The 21,693-nt window shown below is 47.2% G+C and overlaps 1 protein-coding gene across 13 annotated transcripts in view; it reads left to right on the top strand.

Moving 5' to 3' along the window:
- PKP4 (plakophilin 4) overlaps positions 1 to 21,693 on the top strand; it is a 1,672,883-nt gene that overhangs the window by 1,037,871 nt on the left and 613,319 nt on the right. For all 13 annotated transcript variants that reach the window (XM_069616385.1, XM_069616390.1, XM_069616392.1 and 10 more), the window contains one exon: positions 13,640 to 13,853. In XM_069616385.1, the coding sequence (XP_069472486.1) occupies positions 13,640 to 13,853 (214 nt within the window). The remainder of the gene's footprint in view (positions 1 to 13,639; positions 13,854 to 21,693) is intronic.

Here is a 21,693-nt window from a genome sequence, read left to right as displayed (position 1 = left end):
ATACTTTAATGTGAAACTTAAATTCTTTGTTCAGAGGTTTTCTGTTGTGTGCTCATAGTTTGCGCTTTAAAGGATTGAATGCTTGACATCATGTTAATCAAATGTTTGTGCACCTGAACGACACAGGAAGTCAACAAGCGGTTTTAGCCTTTCTTCGTCTGCAATTGGTTATAGGTCTAGTCAAAGCTGGCATATCTTGCAGGCATGAATAACACAAAGTACCAACATATTGAAGTGTTAAGCCTTGTAGCAAACTGCAGCTGGATACAAATAAACACCTGCTCACCAGCCCTTTCCAGTGATGCCAAGGTAACTCCCAGAGTAGTTCTGCACATTTCTTTTTTAAATCCAAAGGGAAGGGGTCCTGTTTTTTCCATTCCAGTATTAATCACTACAAATTACGAACAGGAGTTCCTTGTCAATTTTGTGATGACCTGTAGTCTAATGTTATTTGTTCTACACGGTGTAACCTTGGTTCATCTGCTTGTCAGTGCAGTTTTTAGCGAAATTGCTGTCACCACTGAACTAGCCATGAGGACTATGAATACTTTCACTTGCTTGCCCATTATCTTGCTATTAATGTGCAACAGACTTTTAACTGATGGAGTATTCCATTCTTTTTCCATGTCATTTCACAGAAATGGGAGGATACAGATAATGGCATGGGTTAAGATTTTAGAGCAATAGAAGCAGGGGGAGGAAAAAAAGAAGCACAGTTAACCAACCCCGAGGGTATGTGTACATGTGCTTTTGGAAAATAAAGTAAACATGATTCCCCCTTTTTTCGAGTGTCTTTCATGGTGGACATAGGGAATACACAAGAGACAGGAAGAAAAGGTGAAGCGTTTTCTTTGCATACAAAATATAAATGGAAACAATGGTGCAGTCACAAAGCAGATTTGAAGTCTCACTATGGGTTCGATATTGTCTCCCCTCCCAGCTGCGTTGTAGATTCCCCAGGGGTTCCTGAACGCTGGTGCATCTCAATAGTCTGTGGGTTTTCCAGGTGTCCTCAAACCATGTCTCTTCTCCAGTTTTGTCAACGTTATTGCACAAACCACAGCTATAATTGTAGCTTCTTTGCTGGATCTTCGACTGCCTTCCACCAGTCACCATGACCTCACCTTCTCTAGCCTTCTTGCATGGGGCTCGTATCTCCTCCCTCGTCAACCTGCCTTGTTCCAACCCAGCTTCCTCATTCCTTACTATTCTTTAACTTTATTCTCCTCAGATACCCTTTCGGCTTTTCAGGTTACCGCCTCCTTCCCTATTTCTGGTCCTTGATTTTGCCACCCTTGCCATACTTAACTTCTTGATGTTGCTACGCACCTCTTCACTGCCAACTTTACCTTCTCAATACCCTCATCTCCTCTTCCCTCTAGCACCTCCTCAAAACCCTTCTTGTTGCTCTACATCCCTCTCAAACCACTTGCCACAACAGCTCTCCAACAACCCACACAGACTGGGCTTTTTGGGTTTTATAGTATTGTAGACTCTCTACTTTGGAAATCCGTGAGAGGATCTGCATGCCCGTAGCACAATTGGGCAAGGTTTGTGATTGGTTGAGCTTAATTCTGCCAGATCTATGTTTTCTCCCCTCTAAAGTCTGGGCCAAGCCCATACATTCGGGGCCTGCCATTTTGGAAACTTTCTCTAAGCTATTCTAAGTGTGCGGGTATATATATGCTCTTGTGCTAAAAAATCTTTTTTGCGGCAAGTCTGCAAACCCTGCGGAGGCTTGCAAATTCTATGACCCAGGGAATACCTGTTTGCCCCTCTACGACTTGTCAGCAAGCCTTAAAGTCCCAGTGCGTGGTTACATGCCCTGTGTGTCCCTGAACAGACCTAGTGGGGAAGTGCGTGTCTGCTCCCATGACTCGTCTGCGGGTGAGTCTTGCAATTTCTGTGTGCGTCCCTGCACTAGGGAGTCCCCAAAAGATGGCTCTGAACGTCTCTGAAATTGAATTGTGAAACTGGAGCGGGTCACAGTTACAATGGCCTTCCCCTTCAAAGTTGTTGTGGAGCTGTGGAGGGTCATGGTTTGTATCGAGGGGAAGGTGAACATTACTAGGAGTTGTCCCCTCCCATGTAACCGAGACCTAGAGTAGGTCACCGGGGGCTCACAGCCATATTGCCACTGGGCCCATCTGCAGCCTCAGGAAGGGAGCAGCCCACCTGAATGACTCCTTTGGTCTCTTGAACCAGGCGAAGGGACGAACCACATATCCTCCATTACAAGACACACTGACCCAAGACTGGTGGTTAATGCAGTGTCCAGATCTTTGTGTTTGAAAGATTTGCAAAACTATTCTCTGAAGCTTCTACATGAACCGACACACTGAACGCTATAATTGCACCATGCGTCTGCCTCCAGATAACACATCTGCTGCAAATGAAGCACCTACTGACCATTTAACTGTACCTCTAACCCTTTCCACTTCACACATATTAAACCAGAAGTCTGCAACCTTTGACTCGCCAGTTGTTTTGAACTAGAGCTTCCCTCCACTGTAGCAAGCACAGTCAATGGTGAGTGATCATGGGAATCGTAGTCCACTGCAGTGCTCCCCCTGCTCCCACTAACATGAACTGAGGCCTGTTTTGTCGGTTTTATTGAGCGTTTAGGTATTCCTTTGCTAAAACAAGTGCCATTGAGTTGGGTAATAGTAACACCTATTGTACTCTTAGGTCCCGTCCCCTTTCCTCCATACTGCATGGGCGCCCTTCGCGAGGGACGGGAGACGGAACCTTTTTCACCAGAAAAATCTTCTTCCCCTCTAAATTTAGAGACGCGCGGCCCTAGGAGCATGCACTGCCCTGACTCCGCCCTCTGGCGCCACACCTCAGTCCCTTTTTCCGCGTCGACGGGAACGGGCCAAATTCACCAGCGCTCCTGGGTTTGGCTTCGGCCATGTAATTCCACGTGCAGATTCTTCCTTTCTTCTTTTGTCTTTAATCAATGAGGTACTGGGTCCTCAGACGCCACAGCTCCTCCCTGGCACATGTCCAGGGTCGGACTGGCCCTTTCGGTCTTTCGGCCCGTGGCCGATCGACTTTGGGGTCCCCTGGGGCCGGTTTTCCGGCAGCCACCTCTGGGCCGGTTTTCTTTTTAAAAGAAAAAAATATTTTTTTTTTTGTTATTGGAATGCCGGCCTAGTGTGAGTGCGCCGCCGAGCCGCGATGTGCGGAGCTCGCGTCGCGAGTATTCTGGGGGGGGGGGGGGTTCAGCCGCCTGGGATCAGGGCTGGGCTGGGCTGCACAGCAGGGCATGGCAGAGAGCCAGCCCAGGAGGGGGAGGCGCCGCGCCGGCGGCACTGTCTGAGTCTGCAGCACAATCATCATAGCAGCAAGGTAACACTAGATGTTACCTTGCTTTGATGATTGCATCATGCATGCATCATAATTTATGATGCATGCAGATGTATGTGCATGATTCATTCACGTCACGGCGTCGGTGGGCCTGGGCCACCAGGCCGGCGGGGGGCGGCCGTGCAGCCACTGCAGGGGGCCGGTGCGCCTGCCGTGCCGTGTGTGTGCTCGCCGGCTCACGAGTCTCTGGCCTGCGGCGGCCAGAGAGAACGTTACTTGTTTGATCTGTGGGGGAGGCAGGCTGAAGCAATTGCAAAGCAATTGTAACACCTGCCTCCCTCCGAGTCCTGACCCCGTGCAGCCTGCAGGGCTGAGGGCTCCGCGGCGCTGAGCTGGGGCCGGGCCCGGCACTGTCGGAACACAACACAGTGACACATTTCACACTTGCTTTCAACTTTGCAGGAAGTAAGTAACACTTCTTTGCAAAGTTGAAAGCAACTGTCTTCAACTTGTGCCTGGGGGCTGGGCTGGGCCCCGGGGCCGCCGGCGCCGTGGACAAAGGAATAACCCAATGAAAATTCGGCTGGTGGGCAGGCTGCCTCTGCCCACCCAATACTCCCGCCATTATGCTGCTAGCCCCAGTGCAAGCACACACCAGTGGACCACTTGGAGGCCGACAGTGCCAGTGCCCACACAGGAGGACCCACCAGGCAGCACTGAGGCGGCCAGCAGTGCAGACAGTGCCCAGTGCCAGTGCCGGCCACAGACAGCAGCCAGCCAACAGCCAGTCAGTCACTGAGCCTGAGGTAAGGAGTGTGACTTGTGTACTATTCTCGTAGCCAACAGAGCCAGAACAACTTCGGATTGTTTTCTTGGACCTATTAAGGCGGAGGGTGGGAGGCAGAAGTTGTTAGGAAGGGTCTGACGCTTAAAACACATATTGGAGCCACTTCCACCAGCCCCTGGCCCGTGTCTGCCCCACTGTCGAGTCCCATTCTTCACAGTTGTGCAGGTGGTCGGTAGTAGCCACTCTAGAATTATAAAGCTGCCGCCTTTTTATATAGCAGTTCACGCCAGATTCATCCTACTTCTAAGCACTGGAATTATGTGTGTTGTTGTTGTCCTAGGTAATGGTAATCATCATGTTATCATCCTGAAAGGATGATTGGCTCCCGGGTTTCAAACCTCTGGCATGGAAGCGAAAGCAGTGATATGGGAGTTACATACCAATATCAAATAATGTTTATTTCCCGGTGCCAAAAAGCACTCCCCACATATTGGAAGACTGGGTTCCTTTACTAATCTAAACTCCGTTGCTAGACTATTTGGGCAAAGTGCTGGATAATGGGAAGGCATTAGGAATACATGTGTTTGCTTAATGAGCCGGATTCACATTGCTTGTAATGTAAGCAATTCCCAGGGCGGTCTCCCGTTGTTTCGAGGAAGTAATTTACTTTGTTGCAAACACTTCGAATTACTTCGAATGTGGTACATGTATTTGAGGGTTAAGGGGTAAAATGGGTGGTGGGGGCGAGGGGTAATGGGGGTTGAGGGCTTGGTGTAGGGGTGGTAGTGAAGGGGGATTAGAGACCCCCCCCAAATAAAAATTAAATAACACAATTAAATAAAACAAAAACAAAGTGATTGCAACGAAGTCAATTACCGCTAAGTAATGTACTTCCTTCTAATAACGTAGAAACGAGAAAACAGGCGCACATTAAAATGAATGCGCTATACCCTGGAATATGTAGTAAATGTTGAAATAGATGCATTACACGTTGAGAATCTTTATAAAGTGTGTACTGAGCAGCCTGCTTGCTGCATGGTGAAGCTGCTTAAACCTGAACAAGGATTCTCATACACACACTTCTGGCAATGCCACATGACTGGCACTCCTGCCCACTGCAGCGGGTGGCGTGTCCCTTTCTTGCTAGTTTCATTTTGCAGGAATTGTTCAAAAAACAGTTCTGGGTTTTCGGACAGAAGCGACTTTCGGAAAGACATGCTCTGCCTGCAAGCTTCTTGAAGGCTTTACTCTTGGCTATCATTGGTTGCCTGTGGTGAGCCCTTAGGCATCAGAATTGTGGATTTTGAGGTTCTCAAGCAGGGGTGGACTGGCCCATATGGAACTCTGGAAATTTCCCGGTAGGCCTCTGCACCCTGGGCCTCTTTTGTGGTATTTTCAAATTTTCCCATAGGAAAGGGATGGGCTTGCTGAAAATCTGTAACATGGGGCCACTTTGAAAATTATGTCCAGGGCCTCTTTTGCTTTCTAGTCCACCCCTGGTCACAAGAAATGTGTGTTGGTCAGCACAGCACCAGGTCGATGCGTAAACATTGAGTGATGGTTCTAGGTCTGTTGGCCCGGATCCAGAAGAGCGTGGAGAGCTGTTTATGCTGGTTTGAAGGGCCCTGTGCTAGAGTCGGAGGCAGGATCTGATCGCTACAGATGACTTTCTCATGAGCACACCCTGGCGGTCGCAGATTCGTGGAGCTGCAATGGGGCATTACCTGCTAGGCAGGAAGGTACAGAACAGGCACACTGAGGACCAGGTTCAGCAGTCAGCAGAGGATAACTGCCTGACATGCCAGCATCTCGCTCAGCAATGCCCAATGACATCCGTGAGGGAGAGGTTGGAGAGAAGGAAAAGGGAGAAATTGGGACACAGGCGGCAATCGCCTGCATTGCGGTAACGTTGGTTTGTTCTTAATGTAGGTGGCTGCATTGCCTACTTTTATTTTAATTTTAAAAGTAGTACTTGCACTTTAAACTAGAATCTTTTCTGTCATTTCTGATTGGAGAACATCTAAACTGCTGATGTCCTTTTGCTCGCTTTGACGGCACCCGAAGACTGAACTGGCAGGTATAACACACGCAGGACTCTCCTGTCTGGGGGGCAAAGTTGGTTTGTTCATAATATAGGAATTGATACATAGATGTACTTCTGCATTTTGCTTATTGAAAATAGCACTTGCAGTTTAAATTAGGCACATAGCAATCAGGAGCCTTTTCAACCATTTCCGGCTTATGGACATTTTTACTGCCTATGCCGTGTCCACGACCACCGAGCGAGCACACCTCTGACCGCAGGCCTGTATGCTCCCAGCTAGCACATGACGTTTCGTCACTTGTACCAAAAAGGTTTTGAAAATCTGCCCCTATAACTTTAAATTTGATTTTTGTTACTGAGCCTGTCAACCTTGTATAGCTGGAGGCGAACGCACATTTCACTAGCCACACTGTGTTGTGGTTTAAATATGATTCCCACGTCCTTTGGTACCTTTTATTTGCATGAGGTAGTTGTGGGCAACGTTATGCCTGCATACGAGCCTCCATTTTATGTCACCAAATTAAATATGGAAATGCAACTAATAGTGAACAATGCTCCAATTAGTCTTTTAATTTGGTCATATCAATGATATCTGGAACATGTACGCGTACATGGCATTTAAAGAGGGCCTACTCGCTAAAACAAATCTCAGGAGGGGTGTGATGTACTTTCCATCCCACAAAGCAGTCATCCTTCCTTCATCAAAGCTAATTTTGTTTTCTCTTTTGACATTTTGTTAGAATCTTACTTTTGCTTTGTCGGTGCTAAATCTATCCTGCTTAACAGGGATCTTTGCATTACAATTTCGACCTCCTTTGGTCTGTCGATTTCCCAGAATCCCTGTGGGCGTGTGGCCAGGAAGCGCCTTGAGGCGATTCAGTGAACAGTGCTGCGCTATGCATGTCCCTTCTTTCATTCTCATGCTTCTCGGGCCCCCCACGTCCTAATAAGCAGAGGAAACGGCCGGGACTGCCTGAAGCACCATGCCTTGGTGGTGGTGTTCCAGAAACAGGGCCTTTACTGACAGTGTTTTACTGATGTGACTTTGTTGTTTTCAAGCTGGCTTTGACATCCAGCTGACAGCCTACCATCAGGTGCTAGTGGCCCTGGGGGATTGGCTGGCAGCTTGTCATGGACGTGATTTACTAGAGACTGCACGTTGGGATCTTAGAAACTACCCTCAACGGTCAGGCGCCATTGCCTTGTGTCATGCACTTGTATTTGCTGAGGCCCTCATCACACAAGCACTACCGTGGGCAGAGCCTGAAAAGTAGATGCATTGCACACAGGCTTGAAATGCGGCCACATTTGCACCAGACCTGCAGATGCTCATTTTACTATAGCCGATATTATAGCTTAGTGGGTTGAGCGCTCGCTGCTGTGATGTGTGTGTGATCTGCAGGTTCGAATCCCAGCAAGGCCATCTCAGCCTTTCATTCTTCTGAGGTCGATAAATGAGTACCAAGACAGGTTGGGTGATATTGTATGCATATTTGTTCTATAAAAAATGGCTTAAGCGTAAGTGCTTTACAATAACATATCATTTGGCCTTGGACGTCTGCTTGCATTCACAGTAATTTGACAATATGGATCTAAACACACAGATATTAATGATACATATGGTGATCCATTCTTGTATGAAATGCATATCACATTAGTGAAATCATAACCATATTAGTCTGCTTTTGATGCCACTTCCTGTTTTGTGAAGGGGTGAAAGGTTGTGTTTCATTAATGGCACTGATACTGTAGAAACATCCGTGTTTGCGCAGTGAGAAGCGTGGTAGGCGATTCACGGATGATGGTTTGAGGGCCACTTTTTTTGAGGCGCGGGGTGGGCCACTTTTTTTGAGGCGCGGGGTGGGCCACTTTTTTGAGGCGCGGGGTGGGCCACTTTTTTGAGGCGCGGGGTGGGCCACTTTTTTGAGGCGCGGGGTGGGCCACTTTTTTTTGGGTGTCCGGGCCTATTTCTTGTCCCAGTCCGACCCTGCACATGTCGACTTCGACAAGGGTTCTGCAGGTGCCCATCCTGCAACGGGCTCTTCCCAACTTCAGACTCCCACACCCTCTGCCTACGTTGCCTTGGCACAGACCACGGTTAGCAAGCCTGTTCGGTGTGCGGCTCGCTGTCCTCAAAAGCGCTGAAGAACAGACTAGCCAGGTGGAGGGAGCTCTTTCAGTGGTCTCCTTCTGAGGATCTCAAGAACTTTGTGAAGCATCGACCCAGGCAAGAGGTAGGGCCTATATTTTCATCCGCACCCCGCAAGGGAGAGTCCTTCCCAGGGACTCTCCTGTGCGGGAGGGACCTGTCAGATCCTCATACCAGCACATGTACCGAGGCTGTCCCAGCTACCAGCCTTCGGGTTGAGGGGTCCTTGGATCCTCCCGGTGCCAAGGTTGAGGGGCTGATAGGCTCTGTTACCGGGATTGCGCCTGAGGGGCTCCGCCCTTGTACCAGCATCATGGCCGAGGGGCTATGCCCTCTTACCGGCAGCACGTCCAAGGGGGTGCCTGAACGCAGCTCTAACGACCCCCCAGGTAGAGGTTGGTACACCTACCGGGCACGTACCCGAGGAGCGGGGCAAGTCGCGTGCCTCACACACAAGACTTGGCAGAGGCTGGCCCCAGCGACCCGAGCAACATGTTGCAGCTACGTGGTACAGGGTCGGCAGCTGCCTCTTGCTACCCTGTCGTTGCCCTCCTCCTCGGCCAGCGAGGACCGGATCTTCGAGAGATTCCTCGGCCTCATGAAGTCTCCTGATATGGGGACTATCAAGGACGCAGTCAGGGAAGTCCTTCCCGCTATGTTGGCGGCACCAGACTCCTCCGCCGACACCTCTGGCCCTGGCGCAGCCGCCTCCTCCGGCTTCTCCGCCTACTCCGCAGGCAGTTCCATACCAGCCTCCTCCTCTTCCTCAGCCTTCCGGCTGTGGTCCCAGTGCCCCAGCCTCTGGCTCCGGATACTCCTTCACAGGATCCCACAGGCCCTCGGGATACTGATGAGGAGGAGGATGATCCTGACACACCATCAGCCAGGGACTTCCACAAATGTCTCTCTGGCCTGGCGGAATACCTGGGCCTCCCCCAGCCACAGGTAGAACAGCCGCAGAGGGCGACCTCGCTGAAGTCCTCACGAGGCGCCCTTCTGCCAGAGCAGGAATTCCACTACAGACCGACGTGGTGTCCCTCGCCAAGAAGGGTTGGCTCAAACCCCACTGTCCAGCCAGTCAACCGCCGCCTGAACTCCAAGTACAGAGAGATGGAGGGGGATACACTCTTGCTCTCCTCCCATCCTCAGCCACACTCCTCTGTGATTGCTGCGGCATTACTGTACACCAAGCCTCAGTCGTCCTAGTCTTCTATGGCGCTGTTAGGCAAGAAGGAGAAAACCTTGGAGGTATACGGTATGAAGCTGTATTCCAATGCTTCCTTGCATCTGCGACAGGCCAACACAGACGCCATGCTGGCAGCCGCCAACCAGAGCTTATGGCGGGAAATTGCCGACTTCCTCCCAGAACTCCCCGCCCACAGCCAATCGTGTTTTAAGGCGGGGCTAGCCGAAGCCAAGCTCGTGGCTCAGGATATCATGGAGTCCACTCTGGCACACATTGATACCTCTGGACGTGCCATCTGTATTGCCACGGACATGAGAAGGATGGCATGGCTCCGAGCAACCAAGTTCAACCCATATGTCCAGGAGCGCATTTTAGATCTGCCCATCGAGGGCAGTGGCCTCTTTCATTCTAGCACAGACTAGGAGTTGGACAAAAAGAATAGCTCTCAGACTGCTAATTCTTTATCCATTCTGACCAAGACAACGCCCAAAGCGTACTCCCAGTCTTCAGCAACGCTCGGATAAGGGTCGCTCATCTGGAGGCTTCCGCTGCTTCCAGGAACGGAGATCTAGGCAGCTGGAACGCTCGCTGACCCCAAGTCGGCATAAGCAAACAACAAAAATGGGGGGTTGGGGGCAAGGGCTTTTTCCTGTCCCTCTCCTCCCCCTCCTCCGAGGGTAAGAAGTCATGAGAGACCCCTACGGGTCCACGTGTCGCCAGTGGGGGGCAGGCTTGCTCTTCACGCACACTTTTGGCGACCGAACTTTGCGGACCCCTGGATCCTGTCAGTAGTCTCCTCGGGGTACCGTCTACTTATTCCTGCCTCTCCGCCCTCCTCTTCTCCCGCAAGTTGGGACAGCAACTCTTTTGGCAGAGATTTCGGTTGCTCGTCCTGAGCCAGACCGTGAAGGAAGTCCCAGCCTCCCAGCGAGTCTGGCTTTTATTGCAGGATCTTCGCCATTCAGAAAAAGAGCCAGGCTGGCCTGAGTTGTACTGGGCCTTTCCACCCTCAACCTCTCCTTACCTCTTTAGAGATTCAAATTGGTGATGCCAGCTTTTATTGCAGAGACATTATGCAGGGGAGACTGGATGTGCTCCCTGGATCTGAAGGACGCCCATCTGCATGGCCCAATTTGGCAAACCCATTGTTCTTTCCTCTGTTTCAGGATCATGGGCTGCCATTTTCAGTACAAGGTCCTCCCTTTTGGCCTAAACTCGGGCCCCCAGTGTCTTTTCCAGACTCATGCGGTAGCAGCCCTCCTCTGGGCTCAGGGCCTCCATATATACCTCTACCTAGAGAACTGGCTCGTCAGGGCTACATCTCAAGAAGCAGTTCACCACTCCTCCCATGCACTGATGAACACGCTACACTACCTGGGCTTTTTGCTCAATCTCAAGAAGTCACAGCTGCAACCCACGCAGTCTTTGACCTTCCTGGGCCTCATCTGGGACATGCACTCCGAGAGGCTCTTCCCCTCAGAGGACAAGATCGATGCCATCAGGTTGGCCACGTCCCACTTTCTCAGCCGAAGTGCTACTTCGGCTTGGTGGTACCAGCATCTACTGGGCCTTTTTGCAGCGATACTGTTGGCAGTCCCCCACACAACACTCATGATGAGGAGGATTCAGCTCCACCTCAGTGTCGTGGAACCAGGAGAGGGGTTCTCAGGCCAGAATTATCAAGATACCCATCTCTCCACCCGGCCCTCACATGGTGGTCCAGGGACTGCAACCTGCGGACGGTCAAGCCCTTAGATCCACCATGAAGGACCTCTGTCCACGGCATGTGGACCTGTCAAGAACAAGAATACCACATCAATTGGCCTGAAGTGAACGCCATCAGGTTAGCGCTCAGAGCCTTCCTCCCACTTCTCAAGGGAAGGATTGTCCTCATCCAGACAGACAACTCGACCAGTATGTACTAAATCAACAAGCAAGGGGGGACCAGGTCCCCTTCCCTGTGCAGACTGGCGATCAACATGTGGGAATGGGCCTTGGAGAACGAGATTTTCCTCACGGCAGTTCACCTTCCGGGGGAATCCAACCTGTAAGCGGACAGGCTCAGCAGGTTGAGAGCGGACAACTAAGAGTGGCAGCTGAACAACCTTGTTGCACAGGAGATCTTCCACAAATGGGGCCTCCCCCAGGTGGATCTCGTTGCCACCAGGCACAACAAAAAGTGCCCCAGTTCGCCTCCTGGACAGGGCCTAGGCTTCTGCATACGCCTTCCCACCAATTCCACTGATTCACAGAGTGCTTTTCAAGTTCAAGGAGTCTCACCAGCTCAACCTCATTCTGATGGCACCATGGTGGCCAGCCAGGCCATGGTTCTCAGAGCTGCTCAGCCACTCGGCGGGCCCTCCACTCCACCTCCCGACGGCACCCCAGCACATCTTCTGACACAGCAGGGGGGGCAGGGTCGTCCACCCTGCCCCTCAGAAGCTGGCCCTCACAGCGTGGTTCCTGAGCAAGTGACGCTCAGCCACCTCAACCTATCTAAAGCCAATCTGGAAATCCTAAAAGGGGCTAGGAGCAAGGCTACCAGTGCCCAGTATAAAAGTAAATGGACCAGGTTCTGCCACTGGTCACGGTCCAAGGATATCGACTCGCTGGCTTATTCATTGGACGACATGCTGTCATTCTCAGCACACCTTGCTAACTCTGTCGTGCAGGTGGACACCTGCCGCACATACCTCTCAGCCATTGGGGCCTAAAGGAATTCGGAGGAGGGGGGTCTTCTCCTCCTCCAACCCGATCGTCAGGAGGCATTTGGCCGGTCCTCCAACCCGATCGTCAGGAGGCATTTGGCCGGTCTCGCTAGACTCTACACGCCCATCAGGAAGCCGCACCCCGTGTTGGATTTGAACCTAGTCTTTGGTGTCCTCGCGCACAAGCCATTTGAGACTATGACATCCGCGGACATCAGGCTGATGACCATCAAGACGGCCCTGCTATTCGGCCTCACATCAGCGCGCAGGGTCAGTGAGATCCAGGCCCTAGTCACCTCAGAGCTGTACACCACCTTTCACAAGGATAAGGTGGTCCTGCAGACCCATCCGGCATTTCTACCTAAAGTGCCATCAGCCTTTCATTTACACGAGGAGTTTGTCTTCCTACATTCTTTGCGGAACCGAAGGGCGAGCCTCAGAGTTCTGCACTGCCTGGATGTCAGTCATGCCCTGAAATTCTACCTGGACAGGACCAAGGGCTTCTGCAAGTCGGATGCCCTATTCATCACTTTTGGAGGCACCAGGCCAGGCTGTCCGGCCTCCACGGCCTCCATCTCCCGCTGGATGGTCTCGGCCATCAAGGAAGCGTACGAGGGCCAGCAAAGACCCCTTCCGGTGAACATGCATGCCCACGCGGTCAGGGCCAAGGCAACGCCCATCGCCTTTCAGCGCCATGTCCCCTGGCAGGTCATAAGCAGGGCGGCCACATGGGCTATTCCATTGGCTTTCTGCAAGCATTACTGTTTGGATGCCGGCGCCAGATAAGATGCAGCTTTCGGACAGGCGGTTCTCCAGAACCTGTTTGCTTACGGAGGGTCTCCTCTCCACCCTTGGGCTACATTTAGTTAGAATCGCCCATGCAGTATGGAGGAAAGGGGACGGGACTTAAGAGTAATTATAAGTTACTCATAGTGAGTAAAGTACTCTTAGTCCATAGTCCCCTTTCTTCCTTACGTCCCACCATCCTCCCCCTAATAATCTGGTGTCATTAGTCAATGGCAAATCTATTGTCTACGCGTCTTTGGGGACTGAGGTGTGGCGCCAGAGGGCGAAGTCAGGGCAGCGCATGCTCCCAAGGCCACGCCTCTAAATTTAGAGGGGAAGAAGAATTTTCTGGTGAAAAAGGTTCCGTCTCCTTTCCCTCGCGAGGGACGCCCATGCAGTATGGAGGAAAGGGGACTATGGACTAAGAGTAGGTTAGTCACGACGGTGAGTAACTTATTTAGTGAGGTTTTAGTGAGCGCTATATTGTTTTTGTAGATCATTGATTACATGCACTAGTTAAAACCCTCTAACACATTCCTGCAAACCCTGCATTTATGCTAGTTTTCGTTTTTCTGATAATCTGGTGTGTTTGAATACTGTTGCCTGTTAAAAAGCTTCAAACTTAAGAATGAATACAATGTAATCCATTGTCATTGTTTTCTTTTGCTAGGTATGCAGGTTAGGAGGCATTAAGCACCTGGCTGACCTTTTAGATAACAAGGTCATTGAAGTTCAGAAAAACGCGTGTGGAGCACTGAGAAATCTTGTATATGGAAAATCTACAGATGAAAATAAAATTGTCGTCAAGAATGTTGGTGGGGTTCCTGCCCTTATACGATTATTACGAAAAACTGTTGATCCAGAAGTGAGGGAACTTGTAACAGGTACGTGTTAATTCCCAATTTAGGATTCAGCTTTGTTTTTCCATTGAATAATGTTCATCTGGAAGCTGCTTGTTTAAAACAAAATGGATTGATTTTGTTGTACCACTAAGTCGATTTAATTTTCATTGTCTATTTTCCTAAATGATGATTCCAAAAATATAAAACCCTCCCCTTTAATGTGAATTTTCAGATTTCAGCTGATCTGCTTTAGCTACCTCCCATGTTGCCTTCTCGGCTCTGCTGCTGTCCCCATTGGAGTCCCAGCAAGATGCAGGCACTCGCGCCAGTTCCCTTTGACATGTGAATGGTGCTGCCCACAGTAGAGCTTGAGATGGCTACATGGTAGGCCACTTCAGTGGTTTGCCATGATCTTTGCAGGAGCACATCAAAATAGGCAGAGGTCCCCGAGATGTATTTTTCGTGCCAGTTCCTTATTAACATTGGCATCTGCATTATACCTCCACTGTATAATTTGTAGAGATCCTAAAAGTTGCCACTAGCAACAGCAGCCTTTTCATTTGTGCTTAGATCTTGGATTAACACTTGGCTCTCTTCAACCCATGGGCCATCTTTCCTTCAGGTCTTGCTGTTAATATTGAGTTGTTAGACCGCAATCTTTTAAGCCTGCGAAAATGTTGAAATTGATACAGATGTTAATTTGATGATTCTGGGCATGTATTAGTTTCATTTAGTTTCTTACGTATTACTGATATTTAAAAAAGGAGACAGGATGTGCCCTCACAATTACAGCCCTATTACCCTCCTGAATGTCGAATCCAAAATATTTTCGCCCATTGTGCTAGAAAATCTAACTAACTGGATTAACAAAAAGGCGTTATTAGATGTGAGACAGATTGGGTTTAGGCAAAGCATTGGAACAGATGCAGGGGGTCTCATACTACATCAATTGCTGAACTCGGTGAAAGGTAAAATGCTTGAGCATCTTTATGTAGCATTATAATGGATCTGACGTCAGCATTTGACCTAGTTGATAGACCTACTTTGTGGAAAACGCTAGTGTCATTGGGGATAGACAATGGTTTACTAAACATCATCAATTTATACTCCGATACTGTGAGTCAGATTAAATAACATGGGATTACTATCTGACATCCTTAACACCTCAAACGGACTGAAACAAGGATGCAGGCTTGCAGCCACTTTATTTAACCTATATGTGGCTGAAGCAGGGAAAAAACTAAACATGAGTGGGCTGAGTGGTTTAAAAATAGGTGGACTCACGATTCGCTGGATCATCTATACTGATGATTTTCTGTTGATCGATGGCTCCAAAATAGGTCTACAAAAACTAATGAATACCTTTGGCGAATATATCTCAGAGCGAAAACTAAAAATCAACCCAAGTAAAACAGTCCTCTTTCATGCAGGGTGTAAACAGAACTACTCGTGGGTCTGCGGTGGTATGAAAATAAAAAGCCAACCGCTACTAAGATTCTTGGGATATGTTGTACATCTTTTTCAAATGAGATGGCAAAAAAGACTTTGCTAGTGAAAGCAAAAAAAAGCCTTGTTTCAAATTAAAGCCATAGAAAGGAGGTTTGGAAAATTTACCCTAGCACCCTGCATATAATTCTACAGGCTAATAATTATCCCAATGCTAATTTATGGGATAGAATTCCTACCAGATTCTATGATCAATTTTTTGAAACAGTTGGAAGCCCTGATATGGCGTAAAATTATTTTTATACCAACATGCGTACCTTTTGAGATTATCCAGTATGAGCTGGGTTTAACCTCTCTGGCCTGTATCATGAAGATCAAAAAACTATCTCTGAAAAAATGTATGATGGTAAAAAATTACTCCTTGTATTACTATTTGCATGCAGGCAAGAAGAGTAACTTTATGATGTCCTTACATGCGTCATGTCTCAAGACACTGGTAGGTGTGGGAATTACTTTTCAATCCTTGATAAAAAAAAACAACAAAAGTAAAAGACAGTAAAAGTGTTTAATTGGATAGAGAACAATATTATACTGCTGAATTCGAATTTATATGCACAAGTGGTATCCTTTTGGAAATGGTATCCAAAGCCAGAGAATTACCTGTTAAAATATCCCTCAAGGTTGATGCGTTTTCGTTTTAATGTTCTGAACAGTAATGAAATACTTGTAATCGGAGATTCAAATGCTACAGGCTTTATCGGATGCAGATTCTGTAAAGATCCCAAGGTGAAAGAATCACTGTCACACTTGTTGGTGTGTACCAATCTAAATGCTTCAAGAATTTAATACTTTTCTAGGTTTGTATGGGACACGTCGTATGTTAACAGATACATTTTGGCACGACATGTTACATGGTAACTCAACAGAATTGAAAGTGTTATCATTTTTAATAACCATATGCTCACTAGAATGAATTATAGGAGTGGGTACCTGTCCAATTGGTTCTTACTTAGTACCCAATAGAAGGAAAAAAGAAGTACTCCAATGATGAATTAATATGGTTTGTAAATTAACTGGCTCCATGAAAGCATGGGAATAAGTTTGATTGTTTTATTTATTTCAGTAAAGATTTACCTGTATAGTTTCTTTTGTTAAAATTTTAGAGGACCGAAGTATGATTTTTTGTCTGTAAATATCAGTGGTTGTAACTATGTATCTTTTAAGCAAATATTTGAAATTTTGTACGAAAAAGTTGCAAATTGTAAAAGGTTTATGTAAACCAAACAATAAAAAGAATTATTAGTTTCATTTAAATCAAGACTGTACCAAGCTTTATATACCTGTAACTGAAAATGCTTTTTGGTTTCTTTTTGTCACATGCAGTCTGTGCCTTTTGTTTTAATTGTTTTCTTTGAACTTTAAAACACATATGATGGCCTAATTAATTCTTTAATTTATCGGGCCGCTTACTGAAACGGCAAATGTAATGATTCCATGTTCACTATTGCGTGGATATATGGGCTTTTGCCGAAAATAAACCTGGTTTTCTTGTCCGCTCTAATGCTCTTAACAGATGTCACTCCCAGTACCATGTTATGGTTAACTTACATTCACAGGTTTGTTTTCAAGCATACATGAAAAGAAATCTAGACAGACCATTCATAGAAATTGTGAACTGTGCTGCAAAAGGCAGATTGGGTTAAAGATTGGCAGTGAAGAGCCAACACATTAGTACTACATGTTCCTTTTCTCAAACCATTCTTGTATGAGCTTGTAACAAAGCCCTGTGATTCATTATCAAGAGAACATCGAGAAAAATGGAAATTAGATTCATAATTGCAAAGTAAAGCTGCCAATAAGTTGCACGTTGACCTTCTGAAAGCAGAGCAAGCTTGTAATCGTAAAACCATGCAGACAGAACATGTGATTTATGGTTGTGAATATTTGCCTAGGAAAAACTTTTTTTGTTGTTGGATCCACGGTACTGTAAACTTGCGTGTGGCCCGATTCCATTTCACCATAAAATGTTATTTTACAACTTGACGTCAGGGGGCTGTTTTTGTAATTCAAAATCACTAGTTGTATTGATGAGAAAAGTTCAGAGTAGATCCAATCTTGATGTCTCTCGTCCAGACCCACATGAATTTAGCAAAATAAGTATTGAAAGAGCACACAAACTGATCACTTATAACTCATGAATTAGGGCTGCAGTTACCAGTCACAGTATGAAAGGCATCTAAAGAAGATGCCATATGTAGAACCCATTGTTTACGTGTGTCTTCTAGGTTTATGAAGTGGTTCACAGGGACCAGGGAGAGGGCTAATAAAAGGTCTATGCTGAAGAGAGGAGAAAATAGCCCGAAAGCGGTGGGGAGGGCAAACAAGCTGCGAGAGTCACATGTAACATGAAGTATGTATGGCACCAGCAGTAATGATGAACAAGGGCAGTTAACCTGTTAAAAAACATAACGTGCTTTGTTTTAAGCCAAAGGTTAAGCTGACATTATTACATACTAAAAATAGCAAACATGAATACTACATTAACCTTGACCCATCTTCATAAGAGGAAGACTGAAACCTGGGGTACAGTGTGACTGATTTGTTTAGCACTTTGATCTATCAGAAAGGGGGTGACCATATATCTTCAACTCGTGGCCTTTAGGTAGTAGAAAACCAGAGCGAAAGCAACACATGTCACAAGGTTTGGGATGGGAGGAAACCCATGCTGTATAATCCATCCAGGTATGCTTGGGAATTTTAGTGGAGACAGCACTGCTGTACCTTAAGTCCCACAACTTGTCATCCTCTTTGAGGCTGGGAGTGGTCCCCTGTTACTGCGTCAGAGCAACTCTGCGTCTGCCCAATGCATAAGCTTTAGAGAAGGCCTTCAATTTTGAAGAGGCCCAAAGACGGACTTCGGATGCCGCCTTGGTTTCCTTTACCACTGTTTGCCCTATGGTGTTTTGGACAGATCACTAACTTTTATGTACTTTGGCATTCCCATGCCAAGTGGATGAAGTTTACCCTGGGATGGCCAGATTTATTTCAGGTGTTGGGAACATCTGGTTATTTTTTTTTTTATTTTTTTTTTACCCCCAATAGTTCAGGTTTGTGGTGGTATTGTTGTGAGAATGTAAATTGTAAAAGCGTGTTACTTATCAAGCCATACCTCTTGTATGCAAGTGGTAATGCCAGTCTTCCTCAGGTGGCATGTCCCAATTCTGTTTCCCATGGTGATCTGACTGAGATTTCAGCAATAAGTTTGTCTCGTTAAGCAATCCTGTAAAGTAAAGATTATTACCACATACTTGTAGTTGAGGGAGGGGATTGATGATGCACTTCTGTGGTAGAAGTGATGCTTGGAGTTCCTTTGATCATTTTGCAATGTGCTTCTACAGTTTTGCTTAGCCTAAACAAATGGTGGTCAGCGGGTGCCAATGCCCTTCGCACATAAATTGCCCCAAAGAGATCAATATACAGGCAGGATGGCCATTCTTGTTATGGGCATTCTTATTATACCTAGAGTTCAAAGGTGTGTTATGCAGGCTTTCTCAAAAGTGATATCAAAACAATACGCACAAAAATGAGTGTAGTGGGGAGATGTATGGTTTACGTGACCTTAGTTGTCTGCTCATGGCATGCCAGACTTACCGTGTTGTATGGGTCTTCTGAATTTGTCCTTGTGCGTCTGTCTGCCCCAAAGGAAGGTCTTAATTTTTGCTCAATGTATTGTGAATCATGACTCAGTGTAGTACCATGTTTTTACATTCACCCGTGTGCAATCCTGAAGTAAATCTCGAAATCTGGGACTGCTATACCTTCCTGGTCAAATGAAGTAGGAAGGATGTCGAAGGAGACTCTAGGCTAAGCTCACAACAATAATAGCCTTTATAGGTGTAACATTGCTGCAGGAAATGGTTTATAATAAACCCATAGGAGCCTTACTGGGACATTTTAAACCTATACAGTAACTTTGGGGTGTCACGCATTTTAGTCCACCTATCCGTCCAGTGTGAGAGAACTGCAGTTTAACCCATTTACTAACCCTATTGCAGAGACTAACCATCAATGTAGGTCCATAGTTCTCTTTGGAGAGTGAGCCTTTATCTCTGGAGATCATGATTCCCAGATCAAGGATTTGTTGCATTCAGTTGTGGGATAATGGGGGCAGTTCATTTCGATTTATCCTCGTCCATAGTCACACCAACTAATTGTCCTGATTATTTGATATCAAAGATTGGTTGGGGGGTGGCATGTTTTTTTTGGGCAAGGTGCTTTATGTACATCAGGATGTCATGAGCATATGGAGAGACAAGGGTGGTCCTAGCTAGTGAATGTTGACGGGGTGCAACTCAGCCATGTGCCTCTAGTGAAGGTGAAAAATGGGCTAGGGGACTGGTATTCATCAAGGTCCTGTCCTGTTTGAAGTATAAAGTCTTGATCATTCAAAATAATGTATATCTTAGTCTGGACCTACCCAGCATCCCAAACAAAAAACACCACTCGATAGAATCAAATGCCTTTGTCTAGAATTGTGAATAATTCTGGGGGTTTTCCACTGGTCAAGGTTATGCATTAGCACTGTGGCATGTGCCTATCCTGCTCGCATGTGCCTATCCTGCTCTCACATTACAGGTAGGAGGGGTTTTATTTTAAACCCATCATATCAGTGGTGTATGCTCCATTCACAAGGATGTTAAATACACCACACTGATGATCCCCAATGAGGGTGAATAACATGTGGTTGTTGAATCCTTGGGAGCGGTCTATCTTGGGCTGATAACGCAGTGTATAAAATAACCCTGGTAGTGCCTTTGTGTGTTTCTAAACTTCAGGTGAACTTCCATCAATGGTCACTAGGTGGGTCTGATGCAAGAAGCACCTCTGAACAAGTGTATTATGCTTCAGGGGATCAGTTCCATGCTGGGAGCATGGGGATCTGAAGCAGCAACTTTCTTTTTTTTTTTTTTTAAACTTCTCTTTATTTGGCAGAGTTATCGGAGTACAGTGGATAATCATTTCTAACAGACTGAAATACAGTGCATCATAACAATCAAATATCTTGAGATATTTGAGGCATATACATGGCATTGTTCCTTGGGATGAGACAGTTAGTAGGGTCACTTTTGTGATTTTCATAAGGTCACTGGCCAGGGGGAGGGCAATTAGGTAGGTTCAGAACTCAGCCCAGGTATTGCTGTTCGTTACAGCTCTAGGCCCCGATTAATGTTAACAAGGTTTTGGGACTGGCTGGGGCAACCTGCTTCTACTTCAACAGAATAAATCTCTTGGCAATCATACAACCTGTATTTACAAATGTACGAAGACCTTTATTCAGGAGGTTATCCCAAATGCCAAATAGGGCTCCCACCGGGGAGTGTTCAAGGGTGACATCCACTACCTCAGAGAGGGTCCTTAATACAGTGTCCCAGAATGTCCCCAGTTGGGCACAGGACCAGAACACATGAATATGGTTGGTAGGGCTAAGTTGGTGCCTAGGACAGGAATGCTCCACATCATGGTAAATGAGTTTTTCGGGGGTGTAATATAGTGTAACAATTTATATTGTATGCATCTGAAATTCAAGGAGACCTGTTTAGTGTGTGTGCACACATGCGTTTCCACTGGGTGTCATCAGACCAGCTATGGCGTATTGGCAGGGATGAAGTGGAAGGGTTATGCACAAGCATTTTATAGAGTGTTGATAGAATGCGGCAGCTACCGCTAGAATTGGCAATAAATGCCAGCTCGCCGGTCTCGGGTGTTTCTGAGGGATAACATGGCCACTGTGATTTTACAGCTGCCAGTACCCTGTAGTATTGCATACAGGCCATTACAGAGCCAGTATGTTCTCAGCGCCATGTCAGTGGGATGATGAATGTGCCGTCTACAAATGGGTCCTCCGCAGGCCTATAGCTAAGACGTTCCCATTAATCCACCAATGTGGCGTCCCAGGTGGGTCCCAGACAGGGTACCTCCACAGCGGCAGCCATTTATAGTAGGGGTGTGTTGCAGTGTTCGAGAAGATACGCCAGGCTAGCACCGTGGAGGACACTGGGTTGAAATGACATTTGTTATGTTACTTTGCATTTATATAGCGCCTTATGTACGTAGCATTGGTATGGTCTGAAGGCGCTGGTAGGTTGAACGCCCTTGGGAACCGAAGTTCAAGTCAGTGGAGAGAGTAGAGAGAGTCAAAAGGTGCGTGTGAGCACCGGATATGTGTGCAGCTGGTGTGGCATTCGTGTAATAGCTGCTTCTTAGCGGTAGGTGTGGTGGTTGAGAGGTCAAGAGTATGTGTTCGTTCTGGCAGGATTTATCCAGACCGATTGTGGCTGCGTTAGGCCTGAGGAGAACGCCTGGCTGCAGGATGTGTAACCAGCAGTGTTTAGTTAGGGTGATGGGGAGTATGAGGCAGATGTTGGTATGAGAACAT

This window comes from Ambystoma mexicanum, chromosome 9 (genome assembly GCF_040938575.1).
Source record: "Ambystoma mexicanum isolate Mex_15411 chromosome 9, UKY_AmexF1_1, whole genome shotgun sequence".
Taxonomy (NCBI): domain Eukaryota; kingdom Metazoa; phylum Chordata; class Amphibia; order Caudata; family Ambystomatidae; genus Ambystoma; species Ambystoma mexicanum.
The sequence above is the reverse complement of the archived record's forward strand: the minus strand, read 5'-3'. Positions and strand labels throughout refer to the sequence as shown.